The sequence below is a fragment of the Triturus cristatus genome, chromosome 4_1, assembly GCF_964204655.1.
Source record: "Triturus cristatus chromosome 4_1, aTriCri1.1, whole genome shotgun sequence".
Classification (NCBI taxonomy): domain Eukaryota; kingdom Metazoa; phylum Chordata; class Amphibia; order Caudata; family Salamandridae; genus Triturus; species Triturus cristatus.
In genome coordinates this window covers 1,145,782,335-1,145,801,184 of record NC_140585.1, presented here as the reverse complement: position 1 = coordinate 1,145,801,184, position 18,850 = coordinate 1,145,782,335, and the positions used below count along the sequence as shown (strand labels likewise).

The window sequence follows — 18,850 nt, the reverse complement described above, 5'->3', positions numbered from 1 at the left end:
AGGCTTGAGAATCACAGTCACCGGAGCAAATCCGTGAGCGATTGGTATACCATTGGCCATTTCAGGCCCTATAGTTCCGCCCCCTCCGCACGCCTCCTCCCCAACTTTTGGGCTGATCCCTAGTGACTGGAGGTCTATGAAGGGATGGCGCCTTCCTTGGCCGATCTCCACCCCTTGTAGCCACTGATCACACAGGGCAGAGGCTGATTATCAGCAGCAATCATGTGTGTAGTAAAAGGGGATTATGTCACTTCTGGCTCCAGCTAGTAGGATGATTCGCCACCAAGTCCCCATCAACTGACGTCCCCAGACCCATTTCATCCAAAACCCTGGTGCCTGTACTCAGTACTTTATCATGGCTCCCACAAGGCAAAAAACAGAACGCAGTGAATTTTGCTTGAAATTGTTATGCACATTGAGGGCTCCCCTGAGGGTCATCTCACTTTGCCTAAGCCACAAACTATTCACCTCAGCAGCCATGTCTGTATATATTTAACTTGGCAGGCCTGTAATTCTTGAGAGAAGAAATGCAATTAAATTCTCTCTTTATTGGCCAACCTGTGCTATATTTTCCCTTGTGGTCAACACTACTGTTAAGGTATGTTGTTGAATGCGCCTTATAACCTTGCAGAACACTGGTGACCCCAGGTTGACCACTTCATGTATCCGTGAGAAGAGGCATCCGTTAACTTGCGGAAACAAGATGGCGGCTGCTTACCTTTTACTAATGGCTGATCCTCTCTTTTAGATTCTGGAATAAAGGGGAGCCAAATAACAGCGGTGGTGAAGACTGCGCCACGCTGCGTACCGATGGGAAGTGGAACGACCTGAGATGCAATAGCAATTGCCACTGGATTTGCAAGAAATACTGGGTGTGTTAGATCAACCCACAGTCATCGATTTACTAAAATACCAGAGGGAGCGGAAGTCACACCACACGTCCTTTGAACTCCTGATGACATCAAAGGTTGACTGCTTGTCCTTTCCTATGCCTCCTATTCGCTGCTGAAAGTCGCAGAAAGTAAACAGCAAAAACCACAGCTTTTTATTTTCTGTCCATAATGAGGTGTTCATGGCCCCAGAGACTAAGCATAGCAAGGGCAGTGCCAGGGGTACCGAAGGGCAAGCCTGCGACTACCCTGGGCTACTTCCAGTTGATGCCCAGGTCTGAACCCTCTACTGCATGAAGCTCTGCTGGCCCTCGCAAGGGACCACATCAATTTCCAGATGCAAAGCAGCATTTTCAAGATTTATTCAGCAGTGCTTAGGCACAGCTTGATTATAGAGAAAAGAAAAGCAGTCAATACACAACAGTATCCTCCTGAAAGTAATCCATCAAATATAAAATACTGTAATTAGTTGCAGATTAAAAGAACAACCAAATCTTTTGAGACATCTTTAAATCAGCAATCATGAGGGCCCACTTGAAAGAGAGAGCCGAGCCACCAGATCCTACTTCGTGACTGCTGTCATGGTTAATCGAAAATCCCCAATAGGTTTCAGCAATATGTCTATCTATGTGCCTTTCTAATTTCTGAGTGTGCATCAGGCAGTCTGTGCTAGCCACACTGGATGGCCAATGAATACCATAATGTACGCAAAATAGAATCTATTCAAAACAGGATTTTGAATAAAATTCACAAATACTCTTTGGACAAAGTATAATCAAAATCAGAAGGCTACTTTATGTATTAGTTCACCTAACACCAATAGCCCGGGCCATAATTAAAAAAAAACCTTGTCCATGTAAATTTAAAAGGATCTGACAATATCTTGGTTATTCAACTGAAATGAATTGGGACCTTAGGGCCTGGGACTCTAACAACATTCACAATCAGCGTCCCCATGTTGCCTCAATTCGGAGTCACAAAGCGGACTTCTAGTGACATTGCTTTACAGCGGCAGCCGTGTGACAGGCAGGCGCATCTTTTTTTATTTTCAGCCTGCAAAGGCTTTCTGTGCCCCCGCCACATGTGGTGCACTTTTGTTGTAGATAAGATGCTAACTCTGCTTCTTGACACTGCTATGACATCACATGGGTGCACATTTTGGGATTGCTTAATGCCAAGTGAAGTGTGGGTTAATCAGTTGCTTGTATTCAAACCCCCTTGCAAATGAGGTCATTCCTTTGCCCTTGCGGGCAATATTCCTGGTGTTGGGTCAAAGAGATTCTCAGGAGATCCATCGATTGTGCACCACCTAGAAAGTGGCACACTGTTAGTACACCTCCTTTTGGATGCAGTTTTCCCAGGGCCCCTGCAGGCATGTCCAGTAACGCCACTGATCCATGTCTGGGGATTCTTGCTCCCCTCAGAGTCAGGTTGGTCTCCTGATAGCGAAAGACAGTCTGTCTGCTTCAAACAGCTATTCCATTTTCTCTTCAGTTCTTTCCCTAAAGCAGATGTGAACTCACAAGTTTGCACCCGTGCTGGAAAAAGCCTTTGTTTGTTTCTAGCAATCTAGCACTCAGTCCGGGGCGGTGCTGCCCAACCCTGAGGAGGGTGCGCCAGGCACAGACTGAGAACATGCACCTATTGACTGTAATCTGGTGCCTGTTATATAGAATTTTTTGTATATGAGTACATATATATGGTTAAAGATATAAATATTTTACATTTTGGGTTATCACATCTTGGGCTGCTTATGTAAAACTGTGCACTGTCCCTCTGTTGGGGTTGGCACAGAGAAGGATGGGAAACCCTCAGTTGAATGCACCAGGCACATTCAGGGTCAGTGGGCCTTAATACATATTTCATATTGCATATGCATTTGTAATTCACCGTGAGTTTGCCCTGCCTCCATGGTCACGGGGACCTCTGGGTGGCACGGTCCTTGTCAGGAGGCCACCGCAGTTTGTACCACCCATTGCCCCAGCCTGCACTGACAATAACAACTACTATTTATGACACTTCTACAAGGGTGACAATTTGGACAATTCCAGACCACTCAAAGCAATAAGAATGACTGGGGTGACTGGGATTAGTAATTTTTAATGTCTTAATAATTATTAAACTGTTGTGCTCATTTCAAAAGTAGACAGACAGCGCCACCATGTGGTGCACTGTTATACATACAAGTGCTGGAAATTAAGTGCTGGAAATTAAGTGCTGGTGCCGAACACCGGAAACCCCGGAAACCACTGGTTCAAATTAAGCACTGACTCCTTCATATGTGACGCACAATCAGGTCACCCCAAGTGGGTCATGCCCCTTGCAAATGAGGAAATGCTCCTTTTCACATTATTAGCAGGTAAATGTGCCTACAAGGGATTTGTTTAACCACATATTCATATTATTTTTTGCATTAAATGGTGGCAAGGTCTATCCAGTAGCACACATTTAAATTTTTTAAAATTCAATTTTGCTTATTTCAATGTGAACAAATCTTCACAAAAAGATCTAACACGGGTATATATATCAAAAAAAGATACATTTATATTGGCAAAATATTACAAGGGTACAAAAAAAGGATACGAGAATTTCCATAAAAAGAACACAATGCAACCAGAAGTTACAATATTTTGATGTCATAAACACCTCATTGTTGCAGTTGTGAACACCTTTTCCAAACATTCACGGGAGAATGTGGCCGGTTAAACAGACAACATATCCTGAAATCAAATATTACATGTCGACGTTTCGGTCTATGTGTTGTAAGCATCCACTAGACCATCTTCAGGACATTTAATATAATGATGAATGACCCTTAGGAAGTAATGTGGATAAGACTTAAACTCGGTTCTGTCATTCACAATCAAAAAGACGTGGTGGCTGAATGGCCTCCCACTTGTACCAGCAATGAATGCGGGCATTCCTAGAGTACCAACCCTTAGTGTGGTTATTAAACAGCCCTCTTGTGCAAAACACGTATCGATCTGAATCCTAAAGGGGCTCGATGTACAAGACGTACCGCTAGCTCTGCTCTTTTGACATTAGGCGGAAACCAAATGTGCGCCGACATGATCAATATTGCAGAAGAGGCTGCACAAATGTCTGGAAGCCCTTTTGTAATATCTTTTGCAGCCCAGGGCACTCTCTATAATACAGTCCCTGCTTATTTGGCTATCCCAGCCACTGGAATGAAAAAAGTGTGTCCGCAACAGGTGGATCCCAAGATATCTATAATGGAGGCTCCGGTACTCTGTGGATAAAGATGAAATGTTAACATTATACACTGAGAAACTGTGTACATATTTACATTTTTATCAAATGTGAATTTACTTAGATTTGCAAGTACATTTGATTGTGCGTAGAAATGTTGCCATTGAAGTAATCCGTTTGGAAGTAAGAGCAGTAATTACATGTCATCATACAATTCTCTCCCCGTGAGAGAGCAGACTTCGGTTTTGAGAACAATAGTGTACCATGAATAGTACAGTACCAGTGAAATTAATATTTTGAGAATGTCTTAACAGAGGTGTTAGTTTGATATTCATTTTTTCTCTTAGTTTTGCTAATTACTCTGTATTTTCAAGGTATTATTAAAGTGTTATTCTTGATAAAAAAGCATAACGCTGGCTGGACATTCTTATTATGACTGTGATCCCTTTGTTATTCAGCATCTAGACATTACCTGCACAGCACCTCCCACAAGTGAGGCCCTGCCTGCTTAAATAAGTGATCCTGGAAAAGCAAGGAGGTTTTGAAGGCCAGCTTCCTGTCTATGACTAAGTATAACCAGAACCGTAGACAATATGGAGTATGTCCAGTCTGACCCTCGATACTGTGAGCCTACAATTTGAAGGAACTGGGAAAAAACCTGACGTAATGGATCTTACTCAATGCCATTACCTGCCTGTGACACCAGAATTGTAATTGTTTGTCACAAAGGACAACATTCATATAGAAATTCTTACTAATAGGTTGCACTGTACATTGTCCATCCACAGGTGTCGCAAAACGAACTACCTAATGAATATTAATTAGGCAGGTCTTATTTTGCAATTCCCCAGGAATGGCTGCAAATGCAGGGCTGGAGGCCTGCAAGAGTCAGCCGACCTATGTTACTGTATTTGTTTCCCAGATTGGCATTTTTTTAACAGCCTATCTCCATTAATATTTATTTAAACAAAACTGTTTCCTGTTTGGGAAGATACTGGGGTGGTGGCTAGCAGTAGTCTGCTAGACATTGCCCTCTCCCTCACCTACTGCCCCAAGGCCACTGACACAGTTCAGTCAGAATCAGTTACCACCCCAGTTCAGGAGTCGGCAACTGATCATTGATTTGCAACCGGCATTACTAGCATAAACCACTGATACCGCAAGCAATGGAGGTAATTAATTAACATGAATCAATCTGTGCTTGGTCCATGCTCCACAGAAAAGAAAAGAAAAGAAATTACACTTGGCATGCGCTGACCAATTAGAAGTCAGCAAAGAAGAGCGACAATGAAGCCAATAAATTGTAAGCAACGGACAGGCTTCACACCCTTTACTGTAAACAATGCATCTCGCAAGCAAGAGTGCATACTAAAAAAGCCTAAAAAAGAGTGGGGAATACCTTTAAAAAGAGAACACGCTGTGGGTGGAAAGTACATGTGACAAGAGAATATGTTGTGGGCAGGGAAAACATGCTGTGGAGTACATGTAATGTAACAAGGGTATGCGGTGGGTGGGGAGTGCATCTAACAAGAGCCCATGCTGTCCATGGGGAGTGCATGTAACAAGAGAACACATGTGAGTAGGGAGGGCATGTAATTAGAGAGCATTCTGTGTAGGGGAGTGCGTGTATCAAGAGAACACGCTGATGGTAAAGAGTAGATATAAAAAAAGGCCATGCTATGGATATGCAGTACATGTAACTCAAGAACATGCTGTGAGCAGGGAGGACGTAGAGCAAAAGGCAATGCAGTGGGTGGGGAGTACTTGTAACCAAAGAACATGCTGGAGTTTGGAGTACAAATCACAAAAGGCCATGCTGCAAGATGACATGCTGTGGGCAGGGATACATATAACCGAAGAGTATGCTGTAGTTGGAAAAACACATAATTAGAGAACATGCTATGGTTGGGGAATACATATAACAAGAGAGCATGCGGTGAGTGGGAAATACATGTAACAAGAGTACATACTGTGGGTGGGGAAAACATGTAACAAGAGAGCATGCTGTTGGCGCAGAGTACATGTAGCAAGAGAACATGCTATGGGCAAGAGTACATGTAGCATGAGAACATACTATGTGCGGGATGCATAGGTAACAAGAGAACATGTGGGTGAAAGTACATGTAACAAGAGAACATGCTATTGGTGGGAGTAGATGTAACAAGTAGTCATGTTGTGGTTTGAAGTACATGTAGCAAGAGAACATGCTGTAAGTGTGAAGTTCATGTAACAAGAGAACATGCCGTAGGTAAAAAGTACATTTAACAAGAGAGCATGCTCTAGGTGTGGAGTACATGTAACAAGAGAACATGCTGTAGAGTACATGTAAAAATAGAACATAGTGCAAGGGAACATGCGGTGGGTGGGTAGTAGATGCAACATGCGACCATACTGTAGGTGTGCAAGAGAACAAGAGAACATGCTGCAAGGGAACATGATGTGGGTGTGGAGTGCATGTACAGGAGAGCATGCTGTTCGTGGGGAGTCCATGTAACAGTAGAACATGCTGAAGGTGTGGAGTACATGTAACAAGAGAACATGCTGTGGGCAGGAAAAACATGGAACAGGAGAACATGCTGTGGGTGGGGAGTACTCATAACAAGAGAACATGCTATGGCCAAGGAGTACATGTAACATGAAAACATACTGCAGGCGGTGGGTACATGTAACAAGAAAGCATGTTGTGGGTGGAAGTGCATGTAACGGTAGAACATGCTGTTGGTGTGGAGTACATCTAACAAGAGAACTTGCTGTAAAGGAACATGCTGTGCGTGGCGAGTTCATGTAACAAGAGAACATGCCGTAGGTGTGGAGTGCATGTAAAAGACAACATTCTGTAGGTGAGGAGTAACATAACAAGAGAACATTCTGCCCACCACTATAAAATCCAACCAGACACAAAAAAAAGAGCTGGTTCCCCCTGCTCTTCATAATGCCTCAACCAAATGATCTTTGAAGCTGTAGAAAGACCAAAATTTCAAAAGGTGCAGAGTGGAGGGCTGTAGAGTGAGAGGGCACATAGTGTCGTAGAGTGTTGTGGTGTGCAGTGGAGTAGAGTGTCGTAGAGTGGAGTGGCGTACTGTGGAGTGAAGTTAAGTGTCATACAGTGGATTGGAGTGTAGTAAAGTGGAGTGTTGGAGAGTGGAGTGGGATAGAGTGGAGTGATGTGGAGTGGAGTGTTGTGGAGTGGAGTGTTGTGGAGTGGAGTGATGTGGAGTGGAGTGTTGTCGAGTGGAGTATCATGGAGTGGAGTGCCACAGAGTGGAGTGTCATACAGTGAAGTGTTGAAGAGTGGAGTGTCATACAGTGGAGAAGCGTAAAGTGGAATAAAGTGCCTTAGAGTGGAGTAAAGTATCGTAGAGTGGAATAGAGTAGTGTAGAGTAGAGTGGTGTGGAGTCTCGTAGAGTGCATGGAGAGGCATGGAGTGGTGTAGAGTGGAGTGGCATAGAGTAGAGTTGCATTGAGTGGAGTGACGTAGAATGGAGTGTCGTAGAGTGGTGTAGAGTTTATAAAGTAAAGTGTAATACAGTGGAGTGGAGTACGGTGTTGTAGAGGGAAGTGTCGTAGAGTGGAGTGGGATAGAGTGGAGTGTCGTGGAGTAGAGTGTCGCAGAGGGGAGTGTCGTAGAGTGAAGTGTTGTAGAGTGGAGTGTCATACAGTGGAGTGGGTTAGAGTGGAACAGAGTAGAGTAACGTCCCATAGAGTTGAGTAAAGTATCGTAGAGTAGTAAGAATAAAGTGGAGTGGTGTAGGATGTCATGGAGTGTTGTAGAGTGGAGAAGAGGAGCGTGGACTGGCATAGAGGGTCATAGAGTGGAGGGGCAGAGAGTGGAGTGGCATTGTGTGGGTGGGCATAGAATAGAAGGGCGTAGAACAGAGTGGAGTAAAGTGTTGTAGAGTGGAGGTGTGTAGAGTGTTATAAAGTGCAGTATTGTAGAGTGCCATAGAGTGAAGTGTCGTATAATGGAGTTATGTTGAGTGAAGTGTCGTGAATTGATGTAGAGTGGCGTAGGATAAAGTGGAATGGTGTAGTGTAGGGTGGAGTAAAGTATCATAGCATGTAGTAGAGTGGTGTAGAGTGAAGCAGAGTGTCATAGAGTGGCATAAACTAAAGTAGAGTAGAGCAGACTGGCATAGAGTGGAGTAGAGTAGTGTAGAGTGTCGTAGAGTATTTTAGATTGGCGTGGAGTGTCATAGAGTGAAAAAATGTAGAGTGGAGGGCCATAGAGTGGAGGGCTATGGAGTGGAGGTCCGTGGAGTGGAGGTCCGTGGAGTGGAGGGCCATAGAGTGGAGGGCCGTAGAGTGGCGGGCCATAGAGTGGCGGGCCATAGAGTGGCGGGCCATAGAGTGGCGGGCCATAGAGTGGTGAGGCATAAAGAAGAGTGAGTAAAGTGTCATAGAGTGGAGTGGCATAGAGTGTCATATAGTGGAATAAAATGTCGTAGAGTGGAGTGCCGTAGATTGTCATAGAGTGGCGTGGAGCAGAGTGGAGTGTAATAGAGAGGTATAGAGTGGAGGAGCGTAGAATGGAGGGGTGTAGAGTGGAGTAAAGTGTTGTAGAGTAGAGTGGTATAGCATTAAGTGGAGTAAAGTGTTGTAGAGGGGAGTCAAGTGGAATAGTGTAGAGTGGAGTAAAGTGGCATAGAGTGGTGCAGAGTGGCATGGAGTGTCATAGAGTGGAGTGGCGTTGAGTGGAGTTGCTAAGAGTTGCCTAGAGTTAAGTGGCTTAGTGTGGTATAGAGTGTCATAGAGTAGAGTGGCATAGAATGGAATCCAGTGTCATAAAGTGGCGTGGCATAGAGTTAAGAAGAGGAACGTGCTGTAGAGTGTTATAGAGTGGAGTGTCATAGAGTGGAGTGGCGTAGATTGGAGGACCGTAGAGTGGTGTGTCATAGAAGGATGTATGATGATACAACGCGTACCATCACAACGCGGTATGTTACATCGCGGTTTTGACAACGCAAGTCGTTACATCGACTTGCGTGGGAGGGCGCTGGATTTAGGAATACTGTGAATTACTATTCCAACTCCAGTCTACGTACAGTAGGGAAGGTGTTGGAATAGTAATTCACACTATTCCTTAGTCTAGAGCGCCCTCCAGTGCAGGTCGGTGTAACGACTTTCGTTGTAAAAACCACGATGTAACCATACCGCGTTGTAATGTTTGCGTGGTAAAGGATGTTTCCCGTCATAGAAAGGCGTAGTATAGAGTGAAGCAAATTGTTTTAGGGTGGAGCAAAGTGTCATAGAGTCGAGTAGAGAGGAGTGGCGTAAAGTGGAGTGCCATAAAGTGGAGTGGAGCAGAGTAGAGTGGAGTGGCACAAGGTAGAGTGGAGTACACTGTCATAGAGTGGAGTAAAGTGTCGTAGAGTGGAGTAGCATAGTGCTGAGTGTTGCAGAGTGGAATAGAGTGGAGTGCAGTAGAGTTGAGGGTGTAGAGTGTCGTGGAGGGTTGTGGGGTGTGTTGTATAGTGGAGTGGCATAGAGTGGAGTATCACAAAGTGGAATGGCTTAGAGGGAGCAGAGTGTCCTAGAGTGAAGTGACACAGAGAGTTGTAAAGTGTCTTTTTCTAGAGTGGTGTAGAGTATAGTGGCATAGAGTGTTGTAGCGTGGACTGGCATTGGAGTAGAGTGCCACTGAGGGGAGTGGCGTAGAGTGTAGTGGAGTGGAATGGGATAAAATGGAGTGTCATAGAGTGGAGTGCCTTAGAGTGGTATGTCAGAATGGAATGGCGTATAGTGGAGTAGAGTGGTTTAGAGTGGTGTAGAGTGGAGTGGCATAGATTGGAGTAGAGGGTCATAGAGTGAAGTGCCCTAGAGTGGAGTGGAGGGTCGTAGAGTGGAGCATTGTGGAGTAGAGCGGAATAGAGGGGAATGTCGAGGAGTGGAGTATAGCAGTGTTTTGTAGAGTAGAGTGGGGCAGAATGGAGTGGTGTAGAGTAGAGTACAGCAGTATAGAGTGTAGTGGGGTGGTGTAAAGTGGAATAGAGTAGAGTGGTTTAGAGTAGAGTGGAGTGGAGTAGAGTGGAGTAGAGTGGTGTAGAGTAGAGTGGTGTAGAGTAAGGTAGAGAGTAGAGTGGAGTGTCATGGAGTGGAGTAACGTGCAGTGGAGTGGCATAGAGTGGAGTGGTGTACACTGGAGTGGTGTACAGTGGAGTGGCATAGAGTACCATAGAGTGGAGGAACGTAGAGTGGAGTAGAATGTCATAGAGTGGAGTGGCGTAGAGTGGAGTATGCCTGGTGTGGTAGTACACTGCTATTACAGACAACACATTTTCAATTGAAATGACTATAACATTTGCAAAGACGTGATAATGTGCGGGAATGGCCTAATTCTAATATATTCTGAGATATTTGTACAGTTAATTTTACAGACATTTAAATTTTGTTGTGTGCTGGAAAAAATCTTTCCTTTCACATCTTCAGATTGTTAGATAAATCCTCTCACTATGAAGTCAAAGAAAGAAAAATAAATACCAAGCACTCTCAGAACACAGAGCCTGCCATTTGACCTCAGTCTTTGAATGCATAGCAAATGAGACAAGATAAGAACAAAATGTAAAGGCCTGTTTACAGAAAGCGAGCAGTCATAGAAGAATACAGTAAACGAGATATGCTCCACAGGAGGGACAAAGCCATGCAGGACAGGCTAAAACATATAAAGCCAGCAAATGGAAATCAAGCAAATGTGAGTTAAAAACCACAAAGTGAATGGCAAGCAGTGGGCGGAATGCATTCTTAATTCAGCTTTCAGAGTGTCCCCAAGAAGTCTTTAGCAACCAGACGGCTGCACTGTCTGGTAGGTTTCAACCTAAAAACTATAACTGCCAGAATACACTGAGTTGTTGTATTTGGTAGTCCAGGACTGGAAATCACTGCCTTGTATTTGAAAGTCCAGGACTGGAAAATGGTGCCCTGCTACAATAGAATAATCTCTGCAACAGGTACATTAAACTACTGATCTCCCCTACCAGATGAGTGTGGATTTGTAAATTGGGGTAATACGAACCATGCTCAGTGCTTTGGAGATGAGGCCAGGCATAGGAGCCTACTCACTCTCAAAGTAGCCTAATTTCTCTTTGGTTATGGGCGGGAGGTGATAGGTGAAACTGAAGTGACACCTGCAGGAGTCTCACTTCATCGCAATCTGCAATTCTAGCTACAAACATGGGCACTTCCCTAGTAAGGGGTGTAGTGAGGAACTCACAACAACGGATGAAAGGAGATTCGGCATGAGCAGCGCGGTGAGGGGCGTCGCAGAGACCCTCTATTAACAGGGTCTCTGCGACACCCTGCAAGCTCACTGCTCCTCCTGTTCTACATCAGCATCTCTTATATAACCTTCTCAATCTCACCGCTTTCATCTCCTGTCCCTCACAGTGGTTTCTGGTGCACCCCTCAACCTCAGTGCTCCGCCTCCATCTACACGCAAATCCTCTTTAATAATCCCCGTCTCATCATCACTTCCAGTGACACCTTGGAGATTTTGGGGGCCTTGAGCAAGATATATTTTGGGGACCCCTGTTTGGAACAACTTTGAATTTTGTTAATTTTTTTTTGATCATTCAAAGACCTATATTGTCTAATTATATTGAATGATACATTCAAAGTTAAAATACAGAAATATACTGAAATTAATTAGGGAGAAATTTCACTCCACCAGGCAGGCCCTTGTAAGGTGAGGGCCCTGGGCAATTGCTAATCTTGCCCATGCTTTAAAACACCTCTGCTCACTCCCTCCTTGTTTCTTCTGTCTTGCCTTCCATTCATCTTTCTTTACCCAGCTCTCGCTGGCCTATATCACCATCTTCTTTCTCTGTCATCTTTGTACCCCTCCGGTGCCTGGATGTCAACTTCATTAAACTGACCCTACATCTCACTAATCCATTTCTAGCTCTGCCGTCTACTTCTTTACATCTCAGGTTCCTGTGGTATTCTCCCTCCTAAACAATTACTCTTTTCTTCTATCTCTCACTCAAGGCAGCCTTTTAGCAAGTGACTTTGTCTCTTATATATGTCCCTCATTCCGAATTCTGTTGGTACCTTCCTCACTGCCCCCTAAACCCACCCCCCATTACGCCTTTCCCCTTGTCCCCCTACTCTTCTCTGTACCCTCTCTCCTACTCTACACATCTCAGCTTCATCCATTAATCTTGCCGGCAAATGTCCATTTGACTAGCTGCATCGAAGACTACAGGACTAGTCTCCAACTGATTTTGGGCTCCATCTTTGCACGTGCCACCAACCTCTCCCTTCTGCTCCATCAATCCAAGAACCCCCCTAGGGTGACAATAAAATTGAATTATGCTTTTCAGTTCTAAAATATCAAGCCTTTATACGTTGTATTCTCTCCAAATTCTTCAGTTATTTTCTCCTTCCCGTCTCTTTCCCAAAATGCTTTAAAGCAGCCTTGGCAATTCACTGCCCTGGAAAGAGCGGGATTTGGCTTTCTACAGAACTTAATCTAATATCTAAATTCCTTTCTTCCAAATACCTTGTACAAAACCAGTTTCCCTTTCCCTGACCTCTAAATGGCTTAGCACACTATAGGCTTGTAATTTTGAAATGATATGCATACTCGGACTTGCATGTTTAAGTAATCTTCCCTTTTTTTATAGAGCACAACTTATTATTGTTTCTTTCTACAGGTTTACATCATCAACGTGCATGCTATCTCAGAAAGCTGCTTTCAATTATACTCCTAAAAGCCTGCTTGAAAAATTGACCTTGGTTTACAACTCTCGATTGATTCACCTCTATTCTTTCCTTGGGTGATCCTCTCCTTACATTCCGTCCTCTACATGACACTTTTTTCTAAATGTAGCCTTCCCATTTCAATCTAAGCAACAGTAGGGAAATCCTTAAACTTTGGAGGGGTCAGATTTACTGTTCCCACCCCAACCAAGGCAAATTTTGTGAAAGTATTGGGCTTTTGAGGGGTCTGATTTACTATTCCCACTTGAACCTATGCAACAGAAGGGAAAGATTTGGACTTTGTGGGAGGGGTGGGAAGATTGACTATTCACCCTCGAACCTAAGCAGCAGTAGGTAATGCATTGGAATTTGGAGGGGCAAAATGTAATATTCTCATTACAAACTAAGCACACTAGGGAAAGAGTTGGAAAAACATATTTATTTTCTAATTATTATTATAATAAATATATTATTATAAATATTATTAAATCACATTGCATTAAATATAAAAATTAATATTACCTAAAATATTCCTGGAATTTTTTTTGTTGTTTAAATAAACAATTTCTATGAATGACAAAAATGTTAATATATAACTACATTTTAAATAATTTACATATAAAACACAACCAGTTAAAACCACTAAAATATTAGAGTAAAACGTTTCCACTCTACCCTCTTACTGCCCTAACAACCCCCAAAAAATTGAAATGATACTAAAGAATTGAATAAATCACAACAAAAGTAGTAAATCTTAAAAAAATAAACATCACACGTTAAAGTAAAGGAAATAAGTTAATTTAATTGATTAAATAATGTACATAATTAATAGCATAGTTATCAAATTAAAATAAAAAATACTTAATTTAGAAAAAAACTTATTAAATAATCAATGAATTGAAACAGTTACGTAACTAATAATATAACTAACCAATTAAAAAATATATGTTTTTCAAATACTGATTATATAATGTCACATAGAAATCATTGTCATAATTACTAATCTAATTAACCCATTAAATTGGACAAATTGTAATATAAATGAAAATATATATTCACATATCTTCCCACCCTACTCCCCCACGAACCCAGCAAACAGCCAGTAATTAAAAAAAAAAAAAATTAAAAAAACAGCTTTAAAAATACTAGCAGAAATATAAAAAAATCTACTAAAATGATATACAACTAAAAATAACATATTAATAACTTAAAAGACACAAAAAAAGAAAACATTACAAAAAAATACAAAATCAAAATTATATGAACAAGATTAAACTTTTTAAAACACAATTTTCTTATCAGCAGTATTCTGTGCCACAATATTCTTGTGATTATTTCTGTACTAGATGATATTTCTCAAACAATATTAACCTTGTGCACCTTTCATGGTATGCGCTGCGTCAACTGCTGGGTTCCAATGACTGACTATTCACTCACCTCACCACTCCCAAACACTATGAGCCTTATTAGGATGTCGGCGGTCAGACTGCTGATAGCCCGTTGATGGCAGTCCGGCCACCAACAGCCCTTCAGTCCGACTGCCGTATTATGATACTGGTGGTCGGACACACAGCTGTCAGATGCAACACCGTCGCCTCCGCCAGGATCATAGATCCCAACAGTGCGGCGGTCGGAGGAGCGTCCGAGAATGGAGGCAGTGCCGAGGCTTGCACCGCCGTTAGTATTACAATATCCCTTTCTGACAGCCTTTTCATGGCCGGAGCCCTGCCATGAAAAGGTTGTTGGAATTTAAACAGAGAGGCCCCCTTGCAATCTGGCTGTCGTAGGCCAATGAAAAGTGTCCCATGTCGTGCCCCTGCTTACCTCTGTGCACCATGTGCCATGCACGACATGGTGCATGGTACACGGTGCATGGACATCCAGGAGGTGCTGCACAGTGGCAGCATGTGCTTTAGCCCTTTTCCATGGCTGCAGCATGCCCCCGACGTGGTACCGATGACTTTCCGACCGCCAGACCGGCAGTCAAATCAAAATACGACAGTCGGATCGCTGCATCCTTGTTGGGCAGTCTCCCAACCACCGCAATAGCGACCAGTGGTCCTAACCCCCGACATCATAATGAGACCCTACATTACAAGTGGGACATACGCAAGCTAGACTACTGCAATAGGTTCCTCATTGGCCCCCAGCGATATGCCTTCTGCCACCTCGTCAAAACCATAATTTCGCAACACACGAATCATTTCACTTAACCGTTCACACACCCAGTACTCCCATCACGCTAGGTGACCGCCCGCCACTAAATGCAGGGTATTTATAAACTCTTCATACAGTACTCACTCAGATTCTCTTTTCTACTTCCATTATAATAGAATACTCTGTTCTAATAGAATATTTCCCTATGAATACCCACACATGTGCTACTCCCCGGCCACCAACTAATTCCACCCCATGCCACCGCCTCGCTTCTTCACCGAAGGCAAAATCAGGAATTTTCCAAGCCGAACCCTTACTCTCTGCATCCACTACGGCTCAGGGGACACCTCGCCACAGACCCCACGACTAACACAGATGACCCCACTTTCACCCCAACAACCAGCCATCCCCTCTAATGCCCACTTTCTGATCCAATGTATATGGTATGCCATGAAAATATACACCCATTCTACATAATGTACATTCACAGTTAAATCTCACTCATCATCTTCATTACAATTGTGCACACCCATTTGTGCTGCCCTGATCTTAGGTACCACACTTTTACTAACATCATTTCAAATCTATCTCTGGCTAGCAGGCTCTCTAGCATGTGGCACTGGAGTTAACCTTCCTTCACAGGCATTATGCAAAGCTCTGTGCTTGTTTTTCGACAAGAAAATTGCAGGCTTGAAAAACAGAATAGTGACTGAGATTCTATTAGTCTCTTTCAAAAATATTAATTGACAGTATTAATCCAAACTGCATGTGAGACAGAATATAACAGTTTCAATTCGGTATTCCTAGGGACATATGATCTATTATTGGCAGGTCTAGAATAGGGCCCTGCTCGGTGCTTTGACGCAGAGGCGTAGGAGTCGTGCTCACCCTCAAAGTAGCCCAATTTCTCTTTGTTAATCGTTCTTCACAAGCGTGAGGTGATAGATGAAGCTGCAGTGCCACCTACAGGAAGCTTGCTTCAGCGCACTCTGCACTTCAAGCTACAAACACGGAGAGAGACTTCCTTAGCAACGGGTGCGCCGAGGGACGCACAACAAGGGACTGAACGGAGATTCGGCATGAGCAGCGCGGTGAGTGCGAGCCCTCCGTTAACAGGGTCTCAGCGACGGCCCCTGAGGCTCACTGCCCCTCCTGGCCCACCAGTGTCTCTGATAGAACCCCCTCAACCTTAGGACTTTGCCCCGTCTCCGCCCCGTATGCTCTTTGCCCCTGTCTCATCCTCACCCCCCCCATCGTTTCTTCTGTCTTGCCCTCCATTTATCTTACTTCCCCCAGCTCTCACTGCTCTATATCCACATATACCTGCTCTGCCATCTTTCTACCCCTGCGGAGCCAGGATGCCAGTTTTAATAACTGACCCTACATCTCAGTCATCCTTTTCTAACTCTCCCGCCTACTTCTTTACACTGCTGGTTCCTGTGGCATTTTCTCCCTTATACAACGGGCCTCTCTCCTTCTGTCTTTCATCCCGCACTAAGGGGCATATCAACAAGGGCTTTAGCTCTGCTTTTTTGGCTTTAAAAGCCAAAAAAGCAGAGATAAAACTAGCACCCTATCAACAACAGGGTGCTAACATGCAAATTCGCATGTTAGCACCCTTTTACTCTACTCTTCCACTTGCATCTCTAATGAGATGCAAAGGGGGCGTTCCAGAGTAAAATAATAGGAGAAATGTCGCTAAGCGACATTTCTCCTATTATCAAGAATATCGCTAACCCTGTTAGAGACAAAAAAAGCAGCGCTAACCGCGGTTAACGCTGCTTTTTTACGTCTGGTATTTTTCTGACTTAGCCATGATATCCTATGGAAGGAGGATATCATGGCTAAGTTTGTCTGTCCCTATCAACAAGCTAACGTGAGATTATCGCTGGGTTTCCAGCGATAATCTCACGTTAGCCACTTAGCGTGAGGATTTTTATCGCTATTGAGATAAGCGTTGCTAATAGCACGCTATCTCAGCGATAAAAATCAACGCTAGCCGGCGATAATTATCCTAGCGCTAAGTGCGCTTAGCGATAATTATCGCCGGTTTTTGTTGATATGCCCCTATACTCGCTCCCCTCGCCCCCTCATCCTCTTGCACCACACCAACCCAAACCAGTCTTTTGGCAAGTCACTAAGGGGCATATTTTCAAACCAGGCGATACAATTATCGCCGCTTTAGAGGCAGAAAACTGCCGCTAAAACGGCGATAATGGGCTTGATAATATGCTCTATGGAATTCCAATTGAAGCCCATGTTAGATGTCCTTCACATCTAACATGCGCTTCAATTGGAATTCCATAGAGCATATTATCAAGCCCATTATCGCCGTTTTAGCGGCAGTTTTCTGCCGCTAAAGCGATAATAATTGTATCGCCTGGCTTGATAATATGCCCCTTTGTTCTTACTTATGTCCCTCATTCCGGGTTCTCTTGGTACCCTACTCACTGTCCCTATCCGTCCTACTGCTCTCCTCTGTACTCCACTGGACAGATGTCCATTTGTCTGGGTACATCGAGCTTTCCAAGACTGGTTTCCGGCTGATTTTGGGTTGCATCATTGCATGTGATCACCGGCCCCTCCCTTCTACCCCCAACAATCCAAAGGCTCCTTCAGCATGGACAGTAATATTCAAAATTGTTTTCCCTCAAATATCAAGTTTTTATACTTTCTATTCTTCCCAAACTCTTCAGCCTTTTCCCTCTTTTCGGCTTTTACCCAAAATACTTTATAATATCAGTGGTAATTCCACTGCCTGGGAAAACGCCGAAATTGGCTCACCTCCTAACGTATCCTGTTTTCTAAATGCCTTTCTTCCAAATACCTTGTGTCCAACCAATTTACCCTTTCGCAATCCTCCAAAAGGCTTGACACACTATAGGCTCTGGGCTCAACGGACTTGCATGTTCATGAAATCTTTACTTTGGTTCTTAACCTGTGGATTCCGGGGGGTTTGTGAGCCCCTATTCTGTGTGTCCGCAACTGTTTAGAAAGTTAAATAATATTAGCAGATTTAAATAAAAAACATGTATATAAAATAAAAATTAAACTGAAATTTCTAAAGAGTTCTCTAAATGTGTAGGAATTTGGAATTGAGCCTTGAAATTAAGTTGGTATTATTAGCTGGATTCGTGGGAGCAGCCCAGTGACAACAAACAGAATATAGTATAGATGGTGAGTGGCCTCAATTGATGCACCGACAAAAAGACAGCACAGATTAGGAGCAAAAAAAGACAAAGTGATATGCCAGAGTCTAGCATATTGCTTTGTCTTTTAGAATTAAAAAACACATTTAGAAAAGCTTAAACCTTCACGTTGAAACTAAAAGTTTCATTTTTCTAAATGTATTTATTGTGAACTAAATTAAATATTTCAGTATTTGTTAATTTGTTTGATGTATACTTGTTTACTTCAGTTTTGTGCATTGTTTTGAGGTTTTAATCATAGAAATTGCTTGGGCCACAGTCCGCAGCTTCCTAGAATGACTAAGGGGCCGATTATGATCTCGTCTGGAAAGCATTCCTATCAAATCGGTCCCAGAATGCTTTCCGGACGACTCGGATCGGGTGAGTCCGACCGAGCGATTTGGATGTATTCGGATGCTTCCGGATACGATTCAGTCTGACTCCCATTGACATCAATGGGATGCTGTGTTGCTAGCGAGAACACAGGCTCCCATTTAAGAAAAGGGTGGCTGGGGAAAACCTTGCACCCTGTGGCGGGCACCCCATGGTGCTTGCCACACTGTGCATTGTTGGAAAAGGGGGTCCCTTGGGTACTCCCACGGACCCGATTTGGAGAGCCCTGGGTGAAGGGTGGCCTGCTAGGGCCCTCCAAAGCCAGATTCTGGCAGCCGATTTGTTCTGGAGAAACCGAATCGTAACGGCTGTCCGAA

At 43.6% G+C, this 18,850-nt stretch overlaps 2 protein-coding genes across 4 annotated transcripts in view; both read left to right on the top strand.

The window, feature by feature from the left end:
* Positions 1-3,213, top strand: part of LOC146856218 (C-type lectin domain family 17, member A-like) — a 118,799-nt gene extending 115,586 nt beyond the window's left edge. For 2 of the 3 annotated variants that reach the window (XM_085654280.1, XM_085654279.1), the window contains one exon: positions 749-1,016. In XM_085654280.1, the coding sequence (XP_085510406.1) occupies positions 749-881 (133 nt within the window). In that variant the 3' untranslated portion in view covers positions 882-1,016. Of the gene's footprint in view, positions 1-748 lie in introns of all 3 variants that reach the window. The other variant, XM_085654278.1, reaches the window with a different exon arrangement.
* A 12,750-nt stretch (positions 3,214-15,963) lies between these two features.
* LOC146856217 (uncharacterized) overlaps positions 15,964-18,850 on the top strand; it is a 76,017-nt gene continuing 73,130 nt past the window's right edge. The window contains exon 1 of the mRNA XM_085654277.1: positions 15,964-16,043. Within this exon, the coding sequence (XP_085510403.1) occupies positions 16,032-16,043 (12 nt within the window). The 5' untranslated portion in view covers positions 15,964-16,031. The remainder of the gene's footprint in view (positions 16,044-18,850) is intronic.